The sequence below is a fragment of the Hoplias malabaricus genome, chromosome 3 (genome assembly GCF_029633855.1).
Source record: "Hoplias malabaricus isolate fHopMal1 chromosome 3, fHopMal1.hap1, whole genome shotgun sequence".
Classification (NCBI taxonomy): Eukaryota; Metazoa; Chordata; class Actinopteri; order Characiformes; family Erythrinidae; genus Hoplias; species Hoplias malabaricus.
The window spans coordinates 2,826,524-2,840,475 of record NC_089802.1 but is presented as its reverse complement, the minus strand read 5'-3'; the positions used below and the strand labels follow the sequence as shown (position 1 = coordinate 2,840,475).

At 39.9% G+C, this 13,952-nt stretch overlaps 1 protein-coding gene across 1 annotated transcript; it reads right to left on the bottom strand.

Moving 5' to 3' along the window:
- On the bottom strand, positions 1-5,760 carry LOC136692612 (carbohydrate sulfotransferase 3-like). Its single transcript, XM_066666164.1, has 3 exons — positions 5,646-5,760; positions 3,536-3,685; positions 1-2,248 (listed from the first exon to the last, which is right to left on the bottom strand). The coding sequence occupies exons 2-3, from the start codon at positions 3,613-3,615 to the stop codon at positions 1,015-1,017; spliced, it is 1,314 nt and encodes a 437-aa protein (XP_066522261.1). The 5' UTR covers positions 3,616-3,685; positions 5,646-5,760; the 3' UTR covers positions 1-1,014.
- Positions 5,761-13,952: the final 8,192 nt, after the last annotated feature.

Genomic DNA, 13,952 nt, shown 5'->3' with positions numbered 1-13,952 from the left:
AAAGTAATGTAAAAACAGTGATTCCATTATTGATTAATACTAATACTACTAATAATAACACATTTTGAAAATCTGTATATATTTTATAATTTATATTAAATTATAATGTTTTCTACCAGTGTATTTATTGTGATAATTTGAAACAATGTAAATAAAGTGGAAAAAAAAAAACTATTGTAAAAATTACAATAGTAGCCAAATTGGCTTTTCAGAGGTGTCCATAGTAGTGACAGTGTGAATGAATGAGTGAGTGACTGTATGAGTGTTCAATGCCCTGTGATGGACTGCTGCTCTGTCCAGGATGTGTTCCTGTGTTAGCACCAAGTGATTGTGGGCAGGCTCTGGACCCATCGCAACACTCAAAAGGACAAAGCTGTTAAAGAAAATGAATGAATGTTCATGTATTGATTCTTCACTTGATACATACATTTAAACTAACTAGACTCTAGACTTGAAACTCAACTGTCTTGAGTCAAAACCTAAGACACTGTGTCTGTATTGACTCTGAACATAGCACCAGTCTGTGTTGACCCTAAACCACACTTTAACCATTCGTGTCTTGACTTGAGAGCTTTGTCTTGATGTGGGAATAAGTTAAAATCTTGTATGTACTGAAGGCTCATGTACTGACTTGAGAAACATATTGAGAGTGCATATATTCAATCTGGAATAGACTAAAGAACTCTCTTCGTGCATGACCTGTCAGTCTCAAGTCATCTCAAGGCTTTTACTTTGAATCTTCAATTACTGACCCAGGACTCAGCTTGAGACCTGCCTGTGTTGACATGAGGCTTAGGATACAAGACTTGTCTGCCTTGTTTAAAACTTTGTATTTATTAATTTAAATGATAAATGAGAAGTAATACAAAAGTAGTGAAAAATGCAGTTGTATGGTACTTTATATTAGACAATAAATCCAATTTGAAAACATTTTTAAAATACCTTTTGTTACTCTGAATTTGACATACCATACTTATCCTCCAGTTTGGAATAAAACATACAAGATTTAACTGCTTATAGAAAAGTCCTTTCTTCAATCAAACTGATGGACAGGTTCCTTAGCATCTCTTCACTTTCTACAAATTTGTAGCCGAACATAGTCATGGCAGAGCCGCACACCTTCTGCACCACCTGGGCTAATTTGAAGGGAAAAGTAACCCTCCACATGTCCATTTGCTGGGAGGAGTTCTTCTTGGTGGAGTAGATTACGTTAACCTTACTGGAGGCATGAGTGTTCTTTAGGATCCAGTTCTTTACCTCAGAAGTGAAGGGGATCCCAGTGAACTGATACATCTCTGCAGCTTTCTGCATGGGAAACAGAGCAAAGTCTTCGTAGCGCACTAGCATGTAGCGTCCGTGAAGCCAGGCGGGACGTTTCAAGCCTGTTTCTGCAGACATACGGATGTTGTCACAGTTTACAATGAGCTTTTTCTCTTCCTCCTGATCATCAGGAATTTCGCTGTCTGTTGCCCCATCCTTCCAGTTCTTGTATTTGAATGGAAAAGCCACCAATCTAGAAGCTAGCACAGCCCGTGGGTCCCGGACTAGCTGGATGAACTTTATGTCCAGGCGAGGATCTTCCACTAGGGGGCGCAGCGTCTCTAATTGCCGAACACGGACAGATTTGATGGCCCGGTGCTGCCTCTGAAGGCAGGATTGTGAGGCCAGGGTGAAGTTTAGTGGACCACAGCGGCGGTTACGACATTGGAAGCGCTCAAATACCTTCTTGTCATATGGTGTGCAGACGGGATCTTCACAAAGGGGTTGACTGGATCCCCGACGAAAAAGGGATGTTGTGACATGGTCCTGAGGTGGGGGCTTGATGAAGCTTTCCAAAAGAGAAAAATCACACAAGAAGAGTTGCCTGAGGACTTCCAGATAGGATGAAGCTAAAAGTGTCATGTTTGTCCTGCCATCTTCCTTGAATAGTCCATGTTCAACGTGCCACAGGGGCTCAAACAGGTAAAACATATTTGCCCCATGCTGGTTAAAAATCTCACCCACAAAAGATGAGCCTGTGCGAGTGGTGGCCAAGAGAAGAACGTGTTTTCTCCCATTGGCTTTGGAAGGAGGAGGCAGGTATTCTTTGTCTGATTTGGTGGTGTTTACCAGCCTTTGACTGGAGTATTCATATAAAGGTTCAGCGGGGTTTGAGAGTGTCATGTTGAAGCCATTTTGTCTGAAACGTATCCAGTGTCCATCTGCCTCAGGGGGAGGCTGAGGGTTCGGAGAGAGCTTATCAGAGACCCTTAAAACAAAGAGAGGTGTGAAACTAGATTAAAAACTGGCCTGAAATCATTCTTAAACACCTTTTTCTAAAGTCCCACACTTAAACATTAGGTACAATACACAGCTGTTAAATCTGGGGCAGATTATAAACAGGTTTTCTTTGTTTAAAATCCACTTTCTATGTCATGGATGGAAAGACATTAACACCATGTCACAGGTGCATAGAATAGCACACATAGGAATGGTTCTTAAAGAAATACTATGTCAGAATTGGCTTTTTGTTTTCTGGGCTCCTTCTTCCTGTTGATGGGGGTACGTGAATTTTACAGTAGTGTTGTGAAATCAAGTTACACACACCCATCTTTCTCTCTTTCTCTCTCTCCCTCTCCCTCTCTATCTCTCTCTCTATCTATCTGTGTATCTATTTCACACACACACACAAACAAACACAGAGTAACCTAATGAAATGAATGAATGTAACGTAATGACAAGATGTACATATGCTGAAATATTAACCCAGAATTGATGTGTAACACTAAGCAGTGAACGAATCAGGTAAACGTTAGCAGCTCAGTGCTAGTGTTACCGTGGCTCACTGCTCTGTGACTGATTATAACACTTTTGTCAACAAAACATATAACTAACCCAGCAACACATGAAGTGAGAATAAGAAGGCATGCTTCTTGTGTCTCTTTCAGCTCACTGCACTTAGCAAAGTCAGTCCAATTTTAACTCTTGTTCAGCCTCTCTCTCTCTCTCTCTCTATATATATATATATATATATATATATATATATATCTTTTATAGTTTTTTCTGTATTTACAACGTCTGTTTACTTTTTGCATTGTTTTCATTGGCAGTTGATTTAGGACCCATACAGACTTGAGTAGGTGACCAAAGGGATCAGAAAAATCTAAGATGTGACATGCTTGCAAATGACCAAACTTTCCCTCCGACTATCAACTCTGACAGCACCAAAATCTGGAGACTAGAGCCAACTCCAACAGACTCAGCCCAACTGGAAATCAGAGTTAAAATTAGTCTAAAAGTTAGTGTAGTGTAACCCTGGCTTAAGGTTGTGTGAGTTATGAAACCTTGGCTGTTTTTGAAACTGTGCTGTTTTAAAGTGGATATGAACAGCCGTGGTGCTGAAGACTTGTTGACTCTGAATTTTCATGGGTATGGCATGATGCTCCTCAATTCTGGAGCAGCGGTGTTATCCACAACAGTGTGCATCCTCTTATTGGCTTCATGTGTTCACTGGTAGACAGCCTGAGCATAAATACTTCAATGGACTTGAACTTACTTGGAGATGAGTTTGTTTTCCTTCACAATGATGAACACAGACAAGAGGAACACAAAGCAGATGATGGTTTTAGTCCTCATTCTTCACTACATTCCCGTTATGTCTCCAGCCTGGAAGCTGATTGGATCATTGGATCTACTAACATATAGGCTTCACAGATCACACACACACACACACACACACACAACACATACCAATTCTACATTCAATATGTTGTCTATTCAGACAATGACCGTAATGTGACCATAAAAGTGTACCCTATAGTTACAGACTGTGGTGCATCTGTTGACACTGATGTGGTGGTGGGGCTGTGTTAGTGTGTGTTTTGCTGCTACGAGTGGATCAGACACAGCAGGGCTGATCAAGGACATTTCAACCGTGAACACTGAGGGAAGAGAAAGCGCTGTGACTTTACACCCCCTGCCCCCATTTTTCCTGCTGGTTCAGAGGATTGAACCAGCCACATATCCACGGGTTTAAATAGTGCAGCATTAATATTCTTACATGCCTAAAAGTCATGCAGAATACTGTAACACTTTAGATAAGGACATCAGAGGACTGAATACACACTCTCTTTGAACTCTTCAATAATTAAAGAGCAGTCAGGTGTTCTTACTGTGTTTGTCCTTCAAAGTAAGTAGCGTTTTGAACAGATACATTGTGTGTTTCAGATCATTATCGTCTCAGATATTAAATATCATTCACTAAATCTTTGTCTCCTGTCATTATATTTTACATTTTTAAAAATGTATTGTTCTTAGACGTCCTCCTTTATGCAAAATTTATGTCTTAAATCTTATCTTCTCAAAAATGTCTGAGGTAGACTGAATGCACTTATGAAGTGAATGTGTTTTGGCTGAGCCGACTATAATTGAGTTTGCAGGAAGGAAAAAATTGGGGTGGAAAGAGCGATGGAACGGTGTTTCTCTTTCCTCAAGACAACTCACCTGCCCTCCATTTCACTGTGGCTGGCTGGCTGCCTCTCCTCATGTGTGTGTGTGTGTGTGTGTGTGTGTTGCGAGCCATGATTTCTGAGCATGGGTTACACACTGAGTCTGAATTTTCCCCAAGGGTTCAGTAATAAAATATCACTTCTTTTTCTTCCATTGTCAGTATTAGAATGACTGCAATTATTTTACAGACAGCTGGTTAGTGACAACACTCCTGTCCATCTTTGCAATGCATTTCTTTCAAAAAGTCTTTGTTTCTTTGTGGAAATATAGAGGATAACTTTTCAAAATGTCTGTGGACAGTGAGCCCTCGTTCCTATCTATTTAGAAAACTGCAGCACAGTGAGAGAAATGGAAGCATTCTCCTCTGCAATTTATAGTTGGGTTAGTGCCGTCAGGTTGGAATTCTACTCTGGGCTCAATGACTATAGAGAACAAAAAATTAAGAAACACTTATAACTTAATAAAGTTTCAATCATCACAAATAATTATTGTCAAAATACTTTGGCAAGGCAGCACTGCTACGTTTTGATTTTGTTCTCATTTATTTCACTGTCACCTGTGTTCATCCAGAAAACTCATTTTCATCATCGTAATATTTTGGATTATTGCTGTTGGAGTAAAACATTATTTATTTCATTCATTAAACTCCTGCTGCCCCTTACACATTTACATGTGTATGTTTCATTATAAATGAATACATTAATCCATTCATAGTCCAAAATCTATAATGTATCAGGTGTCGTCTCAAACCCCCATCAAGTTGGAATTCTACTCAGGGCTCAATGAGTTCAGAGAAAAAAATTAAGAAACATTTAGAACTTAATAAAGGTTCAATAATCACAAATAATTATTGTCCAAATACTTTTGGAAACATTGCTGAATTTTATAATTGTTTATATTTTTTTCTGGTTGCAGAAATCTCATTTTCAACAGTGTTCAAAAATTTGCGCTGCCTTTTCCACATGTGAGTGCACACAAACGCGAGGTAAAAAAAGAAAGCTTTACACTGACCTTATTTTGCCATTTGGTCTCTCCCCACACAGTTACACTGCAGCATTGTACAGGTTTACTTTATTAATTTAAGAAAGAAATCAGCCCAAACCTTTTATTTGCTTAATTTGCAATTAATTTATTTCAGCACGAGCAAAGATTCTTACCTGCGTCGTTCTCCTAGAGCTCTGTGGAATGTGATCTCTTGAAAAAAAAGTCCCCTCAGCACATCTTATCCATCCCACTTTGTTTTTAAAAGGTGGCTGAAAGCTTTTTGTACATATTTCTCATGAACAGACAGGTTTTTGGAGAGGTGACATCAAAGCCCTGCCTCTGTCACAGCCCTGTGTTTCACATATCAGTGACACTGAGTGCTGAGGGTTGGCCAACTGCTACCACAGAGGCTTAAAAATGTGACTCTTTAATAAAGCAGTCAGCCATGTTAACATTAACCTTTAAACAATTCTACACAGTGCAAATCACTTGAGATTTAGTCTTTGAAGTAACAAGTCTAGACATTGGGTTTAGAGCAGAATCGCTGATACATTCAGGCCGCTAGCTTTTTCATAACGTGAAAAAGAATCAGTGGAAAAATGCCTGACTGCTCCTTGGTGACCCCCCACAGGAGCTGGGAATCACATCCTCTCTTCTCCATTGGAGGATCTTTTATTAAATATTGATGAGGTCATGATTAAAGGAGGCTGGACACATAATCTGTTTATACATTCATTTAAATATATGTTCTGTTAATTTAAAGATGATATATGGAGTGAATTTACTGTATTTCTTCAAATAAATGTAAAGGCAGCTGTGGGCTTAAGGTTAGAGAAGTAGGTTGGGGACAAAACAGATGTTGGACCAGCAGAAAGTTATGGTTAATAAAGGCACCTAACTTCCAACTGTTGCCTGGTCACTGGGGATGGCTGCCTGTTGCTCTGGGATTGCATATGTATGTGTGTTATGTGTGTGTGTGTGTGTGTGTGTGTATGTGTGTTATTTGTTTTTGTTTGCACTCAGTTGTGTGCTGAGAATAAATTAGAGTGATGCATGTCCTCTTTTTCCCGGACATGTTCATTATTTAGGATGTAAAACATATGCCTGTTATTCATTATTCATGAAAATACAACACAAATAGAAACTGTGATGTTTACATTGATTTGTTTATTTCAACACCTTTAGTGCTCATTTGGAGGTTAAAAGTAAAGAAATATGTGTGAGAGCATAGGAAATATTTCAGAGTTTCTTCTAAAGCACATGTTTCATCTCCCACTGTGAGAACACACCGGAGGCAGAAAATCTTCCTCTGAGAGCTGGATGTGTAAACGACCGTTCCGGGTAGTGATGGGAATTTCGGCTCTTTTTGGGGAGCCGGCTCTTTTGGCTCGGCTCTTCATAAAGAGCCGGCTCTTTCAGCTCCTAAATGGCTCTTTGTTTTACCACTTATTTCCACTGGTACAGAACAATATTACCTACATTTTACATGACTATATGGACAAAATATTATTGTTCAATATTAAAAATAATAAATAGTGTTGCAATGGCCAATTGTTTTTATGTCTTGTAATAACTCACTGATTTCACTCACACATTTAATTGTATAAATAACTGGATTTTTATTTAAACACCTTAATAAAAAATCACTTGTAAACTCTGAAATACAGCCAATGGAACCCAAAAGGTAGGTATTACGAAATAGCTTATTAAATTAAATAATCATCCATTTCTGGATAATAAAATAAACACATACTCTGCAAAGTGCAAAACAGCAGCATTCAACGGTAGTGATTAAAACAACCACAACTGTCAACAAACATTTAACTGATTTAACATTTTCTTTTTTACTATTTTTTGGAAGGCAGATTGGCATTCAGGATAACCAAGTGTCTCAGCTTGGAGGGGTTGATCCGGTTTCTTCTCTCTGTCATGCCACCCACACCTCCCCTCCCTGCTTGGTGGTAGAACCCTTCACTGATTGGTACCTTTTCTTGTTGTTCTCTGATTGGTTGAATGACAAACATTAGAAAAAAATGGCTCGGTCTTAGATGGGAACCGGCTCTCATCGTTCACTTACAAGAGCCGGGTCTTTGAACTGGTTCGTTCGCGACCGACACATCACTAGTTCATCACTAGGACATTCTCCAGAGTTCATGTGTGAAAGGGGCATATGTCTAATCCCCTTTCCATTTTCTGCAACCTACCAAACCTTGCCATTCCATATTCATGAATAATTCTACCTAAACTATTGATTAATTTCTCTTTTGCCTCTGGTTTCACCCTCTCCTTTCCACCATTCCTCTGGTTAACATCAGATTCACCCTCCTGTACTTTTGTCCTGGTGTTCTCCTCAGTAGCAACAGAGGTGTTGATATCCACAAAACTGTGGTGAGTAACATGTCAGTGGCTTCTTCTCCTTCCTTCTTTTCCTCAGTCCTCTCGCTATGGTAGATTCACATTATTGGTCACTCAATATATTGTTGGAACAGTTCAGTTTAGATATAAAGACAAAAATCTAGTAGAACTGACAGGAGAGCAGAGCTAGGAGACAAGAACAAATATTTTAGAAAAGCATAACATTTAGCTCTAGGAAAGCAGTCTTTATTTTTAGACATAGAAAAGTTCTTGACACCCCACAGTAACTCTCCCCATGTGGCTGAGAAATGTTTCACCCTGAAGGAAATTCTCAAGGTGTGTCCAAACTGTGCATTTCAGACAATAGGCAACTAGTTTGACAACATAGAGTATGTTGTATATTCTATAGCTAAAGTTCAACATGTCAGTGTTAGGTACATTTCACATTCCACAGTGCATACTTATTGCTTAGTGAATACTAAGCAATGCATGAATGTGATCACAGAGCGGCACAGTGGCTCAGCAGTTGGTGTCACTGACTCATAGATCTAGGTCTGACTTGTGCCCAATGATCCTGGGCATGCTGCAGACAATGCAAATCACAGCAGGTTGAAAGGTTACAAAAAATGAATGAATGAATTTAAGGCCTCAACAAGCGAAGATCAATTATTTAACCTAGAGAATGATTTACGTTAAATGCTGCAACCTTCATGCCAGATTTGTAGAATCTAGAAATCACTTAAATATACTTGTCTGACAACAGGAAGTAGGGTAAAGTATCACAAAGCTAATTTAAGAACAGATGAGAAATAAATTCATTGACATCTATCAGTCTGGAAAATGTTACAAAGCCATTTATGTGTCTTTGGGACTCCAGCGAACCACAGTGAGAGCTATTATCCACAAATGGAGAAAACATGGAACAGTGGTGAACCTTCCCAGGAGCGGCCAGTCGACCAAAATTACACCAAGGGTGCATCAACAACTCATCCAGGAGGTCACAAAAAACCCAGAACATCTAAAGCACTGCAGGCCTCACTTGCCTTAGTTAAGGTCGGTGTTCAAGATTCAACAATAAGAAAGGAACTGGGGAAAAATGGTATATGAGAGAGTTCCAGGGTGAAAACAACTGCTGTCCAAAAAGAATGCAACAGCCCGTCTCATATTTGCCAAAAAGCATCTTGATGATCCTCAAGACTTTTGGGCAAATATTCTGTGGACTGACGAAACAGACATGCAACTTTTTGGAAAGTGTGCGTCTTGTTCCATCTGGCGTAACTCTAACACACCATTTCAGAAAAAAGATCTTTATAATGACAGTCAGAATGGCTTACAAATGGTATAACAATGGCCTAATCAAAGTCTGCACTTAAATCCGATTGAGATGCTGTGGCATGACTTTACACAAGCTGTTCATGCTCAAAAACCCTACAATGTGGCTGAATTAAGACAACTCTGCAAAGAAGAGTGGGCCTCCCCTGAGATGTGAAAGACTCATTGCTGGTTATTGCAAACGGTTGATGGCAGTTTTTCACGACAAGCGTAGCACAAAAGGAACTTATTTTTTCACATAGGGCCAGGTTGTTTGGGATAGCTTATTTCCCTAAACTGAAATCATCATTTAAAAACTGCTTTTTGTATTTACTCAGGTTATTTGTGTGATATTCAAATTTGTTTGATATTCTGACAAAAACAAACAAACAAGAAAGAAATTAAAAGAATAAAGAAAATATATAAAGGCCAACTAATTTTTCACAGCACTGTATTAGACTGTTCATGCGTATTTAGATGTTATTATCTCTCTATATCCTCTGAAGAATGCAGAAGGACAAGCTCTGGCACCTGATCATTCAGAAATGATAGCTATTTTTCTGAAAGATGAAGAGATTTCCTTGGAATTTGCACGTTCTAAAGAAATTATCATGAAAATATCAAACATCATATTGAAAGAACGTGCTGTGCTCATGACCAGCATCGGGGTGTGAAAATAATTACAGGTTCATTTTATTGGTAAACAAATGTTAAAACCAATTTTACTTTGTTTTCCAAAAATAAACACACTTGTTGTTGTATTGGTAATTTAATTTAACCATTCTATGAAAATTCTGAATCATGGGCAGGCGCTGGAAAGCACATTTTAATCTTCAATGCTCATTCTATTCTATGTATTTTTATATATTTGATGCTTTAAAACTATCTCCAAAATAGTAAGGGGTGTGGTGTATCTGTGTGGGTTTCCTCCAGGTGTCACAGTTTTCTCCCACAGTCCAAAACAAACACAGGTAGGTGGATTGGCTGCTTAAACATACAGAATTAAAGCCATAGTGAAAGACAATAGAACTCATTCCTGCTTGACACCCATCATTCTGTACCCACACAGGTAGGATCTATATTTAATTCATAGTCAGCAAAGCAGTTCCTGACCAACTATGACTCATTCCTGGTCGAGGGGACATCTTGCTGGCAGTTTTCCATTATTTATTTATTTATTTATTTATTTATTTTTATTGTTGGACCTGTCTACAGGACCGGCCTAGAAGGGGCTGTTTCGCTTACTCACTGACTTATTAATGTTGAAAGGCGCATGCGCGAATAGGAACTGTTAGTTCAGCCGTATTTCCCAGAGAACCATGACTGAATAGTAGGGAACAAGACAGGAACACTCTCTGTGTGTGTTTCTGGGGGGCTGTGTTTTGTGCGACACCTTGAGTGTTGACCAGAGCCTCGGCTCGGGCTTGGTTAGTTCAAAAGCTCAGCAGGATGCCTCTGAACTCTGCAACATTTACACAGTATTAAATCTCACAGAGAGAGGAGCGCGGCTGAGTTTGTCTTATTTCACATTAGAGTGTGTCTTTCCCTGAAATATTGTAAAGGGAAGTAGTGGGGAGACATTTTGTGTTTATAAAATTATATATTTGTGTTCTTTGGTGGTAGATCATGTAGTATTTATTTTTAAATAAAATGAGTAAAAGAAACACTGATGCCGGTGTTATATTTTATGAACAACCCATTGTGCTCCTTTTTTCATTTCGGCATTTATTACCTGTGAGGACATCCTCACTGACATCTTCAATATCTCCTTGAACCAAGCTGTTGTTCCTGCAGTGTCTCAAAATCACAAGCATCATACCTGTGCCAAAGAAGCCCCTCTCATGCAGCTATAACGACTATCGGCCCGTCGCTCTGACTTCTATTGTCATGAAGTGCTTTATGAAGTGGTTATACCACACATCAAGTTCATCCTCCCTCACATGACCCGTTTCAGTTTGCCTATAGATCAAACAGATCCACAGAGGATTCTCTCTCTCTTGCTCTTCACCCAGCCTGGACTCAAAGAACGCCTACGTGTGGATGCTGTTCTTGGATTATCGCTCAGCATTCAACACAATTACTCCCCATCCACTGATACAAAAACTCAGACATCTGGGACTCAACACCTCACTCTGTAACTGGGTACTGGACTTCTGCCACATTATGTGCGGTCTGGCAACAACACCTCCAGGACCATCATGCTGAGCACAGGGGCCCCACATGATGTGTGCTCAGCCCGCTGCTCTTCACCCTCTTGACCCACGACTGTAGCTACAGCACCAACCACATCATCAAGTTTGCGGATGATATGACAGGTGTGGGCCTCATCACTAACAACTATGAAGCCAACTACAGAAATGAAGTGAGCCAACTGGACCAGTGGAGCAAAGACCATAATCTCCTCCCGAATGTTGGGAAGACCAAAGAGATCATGGTCGACTTCAGGAGAGGTCGCTCACAGCATCCCGCCCGATCACCAATGGTGCTGCAGTGGAGAGGGTGAGCAGCACCAAATTCCTGGGGATGTACATCACTGAAGACCTCTGCTGGCTCAACAACACCATTATGCAGGCCAAGAAAGCTCAAACCTGCCTCTACCTCCTCCGCAAACTGAGGAACGCACGGGTCCCACCCACTATCATGCACTTATTCTACAGGAGCACCATTGAGAGCATCATCACTAGCTGCATCACTGCATGGAACGGAGGCTGCAATGCCTCCTGCCATAGGACTCTGCAACGCAACCCTTCAGCGCTCCCTTATAGATATCTACTACTCCCGCCTCACCCGTAGAGCCATCAGCATCGCTGAAGACTGTTCCCACCCTTTACACTCACTCTTCTGCCCTCAGGGAAAAGCCTCCGAACCCGCTCCACAAGAATTCTGAATAGCTTTATCCATCAGGCTGTCAGGAAGCTAATCTCTGTTCATTACCTTCCCCATTCTTCCGGACTGTAACACACTCAATACATCTACACTTTACAAAAATTCAAAATCAACTTTTTTGATTTTGGAGTGTGCTGTGTTCTCCCTGTGTGGGTTTCCTCCGGGTGACTGTCTGTGAGGAGTGTGCTGTGTTCTCCCTTTGTGGGTTTCCTCCGGGTGATTGTCTGTGTAGAGTGCGGTGTGTTCTCCCTGTGTGGGTTTCCTCCGGGTGCTCCAGTTTCCTCCCAAACTCCAAAAACACAGGTTGGTAGGTGGATTGGAGACTCAAAAGTGTCTGTAGGTGTGAATGAGTGTTGTCCTGTGAAGGACTGGCGCCCCCTCCAGGATGTGATTCTGGGTAGGCTCCGGACCCTGAACTGGATAAGGGTTACAAACAATGAATGAATGAAGTCTCTAGGTGAAAGTTAAAGACTTTTAGAAGAAAATAAGCAAATGAGTAAAAAAGGATGGCTCTTGTGTTGAACCTGACTGGGTAACGTGGGCTGCCCAGTCTCCAAATTCTTGCTGGTGAACACTATCCCAAGGCCTGACTTTTTCCAGAGGAGACTTTTTAGGACTTTTTCTAGCTGTAGACCCCACCAAGGGCCTACAGATCCTGACAACACAGGCCAATGTTTTGCATTAAAAAAATGTAAAAACAGTTATAATTCTTGTTAGGATAGGGGCTGGGCTGACTGCTAGTCTTTTTTTGGCCACTTGAGGGAGGCAAAAGTCTACGCCCAAGTAATTTGGTCAATCATCAACACCTGTTCATATCTCTACTTAAGAGCTGCTCACGAATGCTGAGGCGCTCTGTTTTTATTTCAGAGTTCTGGCAAAAGACTTGGCTGGTAATTTTGGTAAAGGTTCTAGAGCTGTCTCTCTAGCATCTTTTTTTTTTTTTTTTTTTTTTTTTCTTTTTTTAATGCTTCTTGAGTCTGTTCTCTCTCAATTTGCAAATTTTCTCTGTGGGAAGTATTGTTTAACAAACTAACAAAAAAGTGTTAAATGCTAAAGGTTATTGAGTATAGTTTGGATTCTCTCCTGATTAGACCACAGTTTTTCTCTTGTCAGTTGTATTTCCTGTTTCATTTTGACATAATCATTTGGTCTGTCTTGTTCTACGTTTGGGCTAATGTTCTTTGTTTGCTCACCCTACAAGCCTTGGTCTCCCTCCTCAGAGACCTGGGTTTAAACCTACATTAACATGGGGAACCCCTTTTTTTTTTTATTTATTAACATAGAACAAAATGAAACCCCATTTGTTCAGCTGGGCGAAGCCTTTGGCTATGTCTCGGGGTTAATATACATTTTTTGTGAACTATGACGACTGGTTAATGGCCCAATTTTAGGTCACTAAGTTGGGAACAGATTTAGAGAGGCAATACACGTCTCCTTATGGGTGCTAACAACCGTTGGATTTCTGGTGACGGGTAGCTTTCAGAGAGAATTTTGCTGGACATACAATAAATAATAGAATTTGAGTGAACTAATATTAGTGTATATTACTTTTTACATGTACCCATGCTTAAATAAATGTAGATGATTATTAGATTAAAAAATACACACCCTTTTTCCAGAAAAGTTGGGACACTATGCAAAATGCAAATAAAACTATATCTTTGCATGAGACAAAAGCAACATATGAAGTTGTTTAAAATGAGAAACATCTTTTGTGGTTTGGTGGATTTTATTTTTTAACTCTTTATTTGTTACAAGTGATCCAACATTTTCTAAATATAGTTGGGACTGGGGTTTACCAAATAATTAATTGGCTCTTGTTTTTAACAAAAAGAAAAATTGCTGTGGTTTTGAAAGTGAAATGATTTCCTATTTGTGCTCAATACAATATTTAAGCTGCTCAACTTTGTAAAGAGCCCATGCAATGA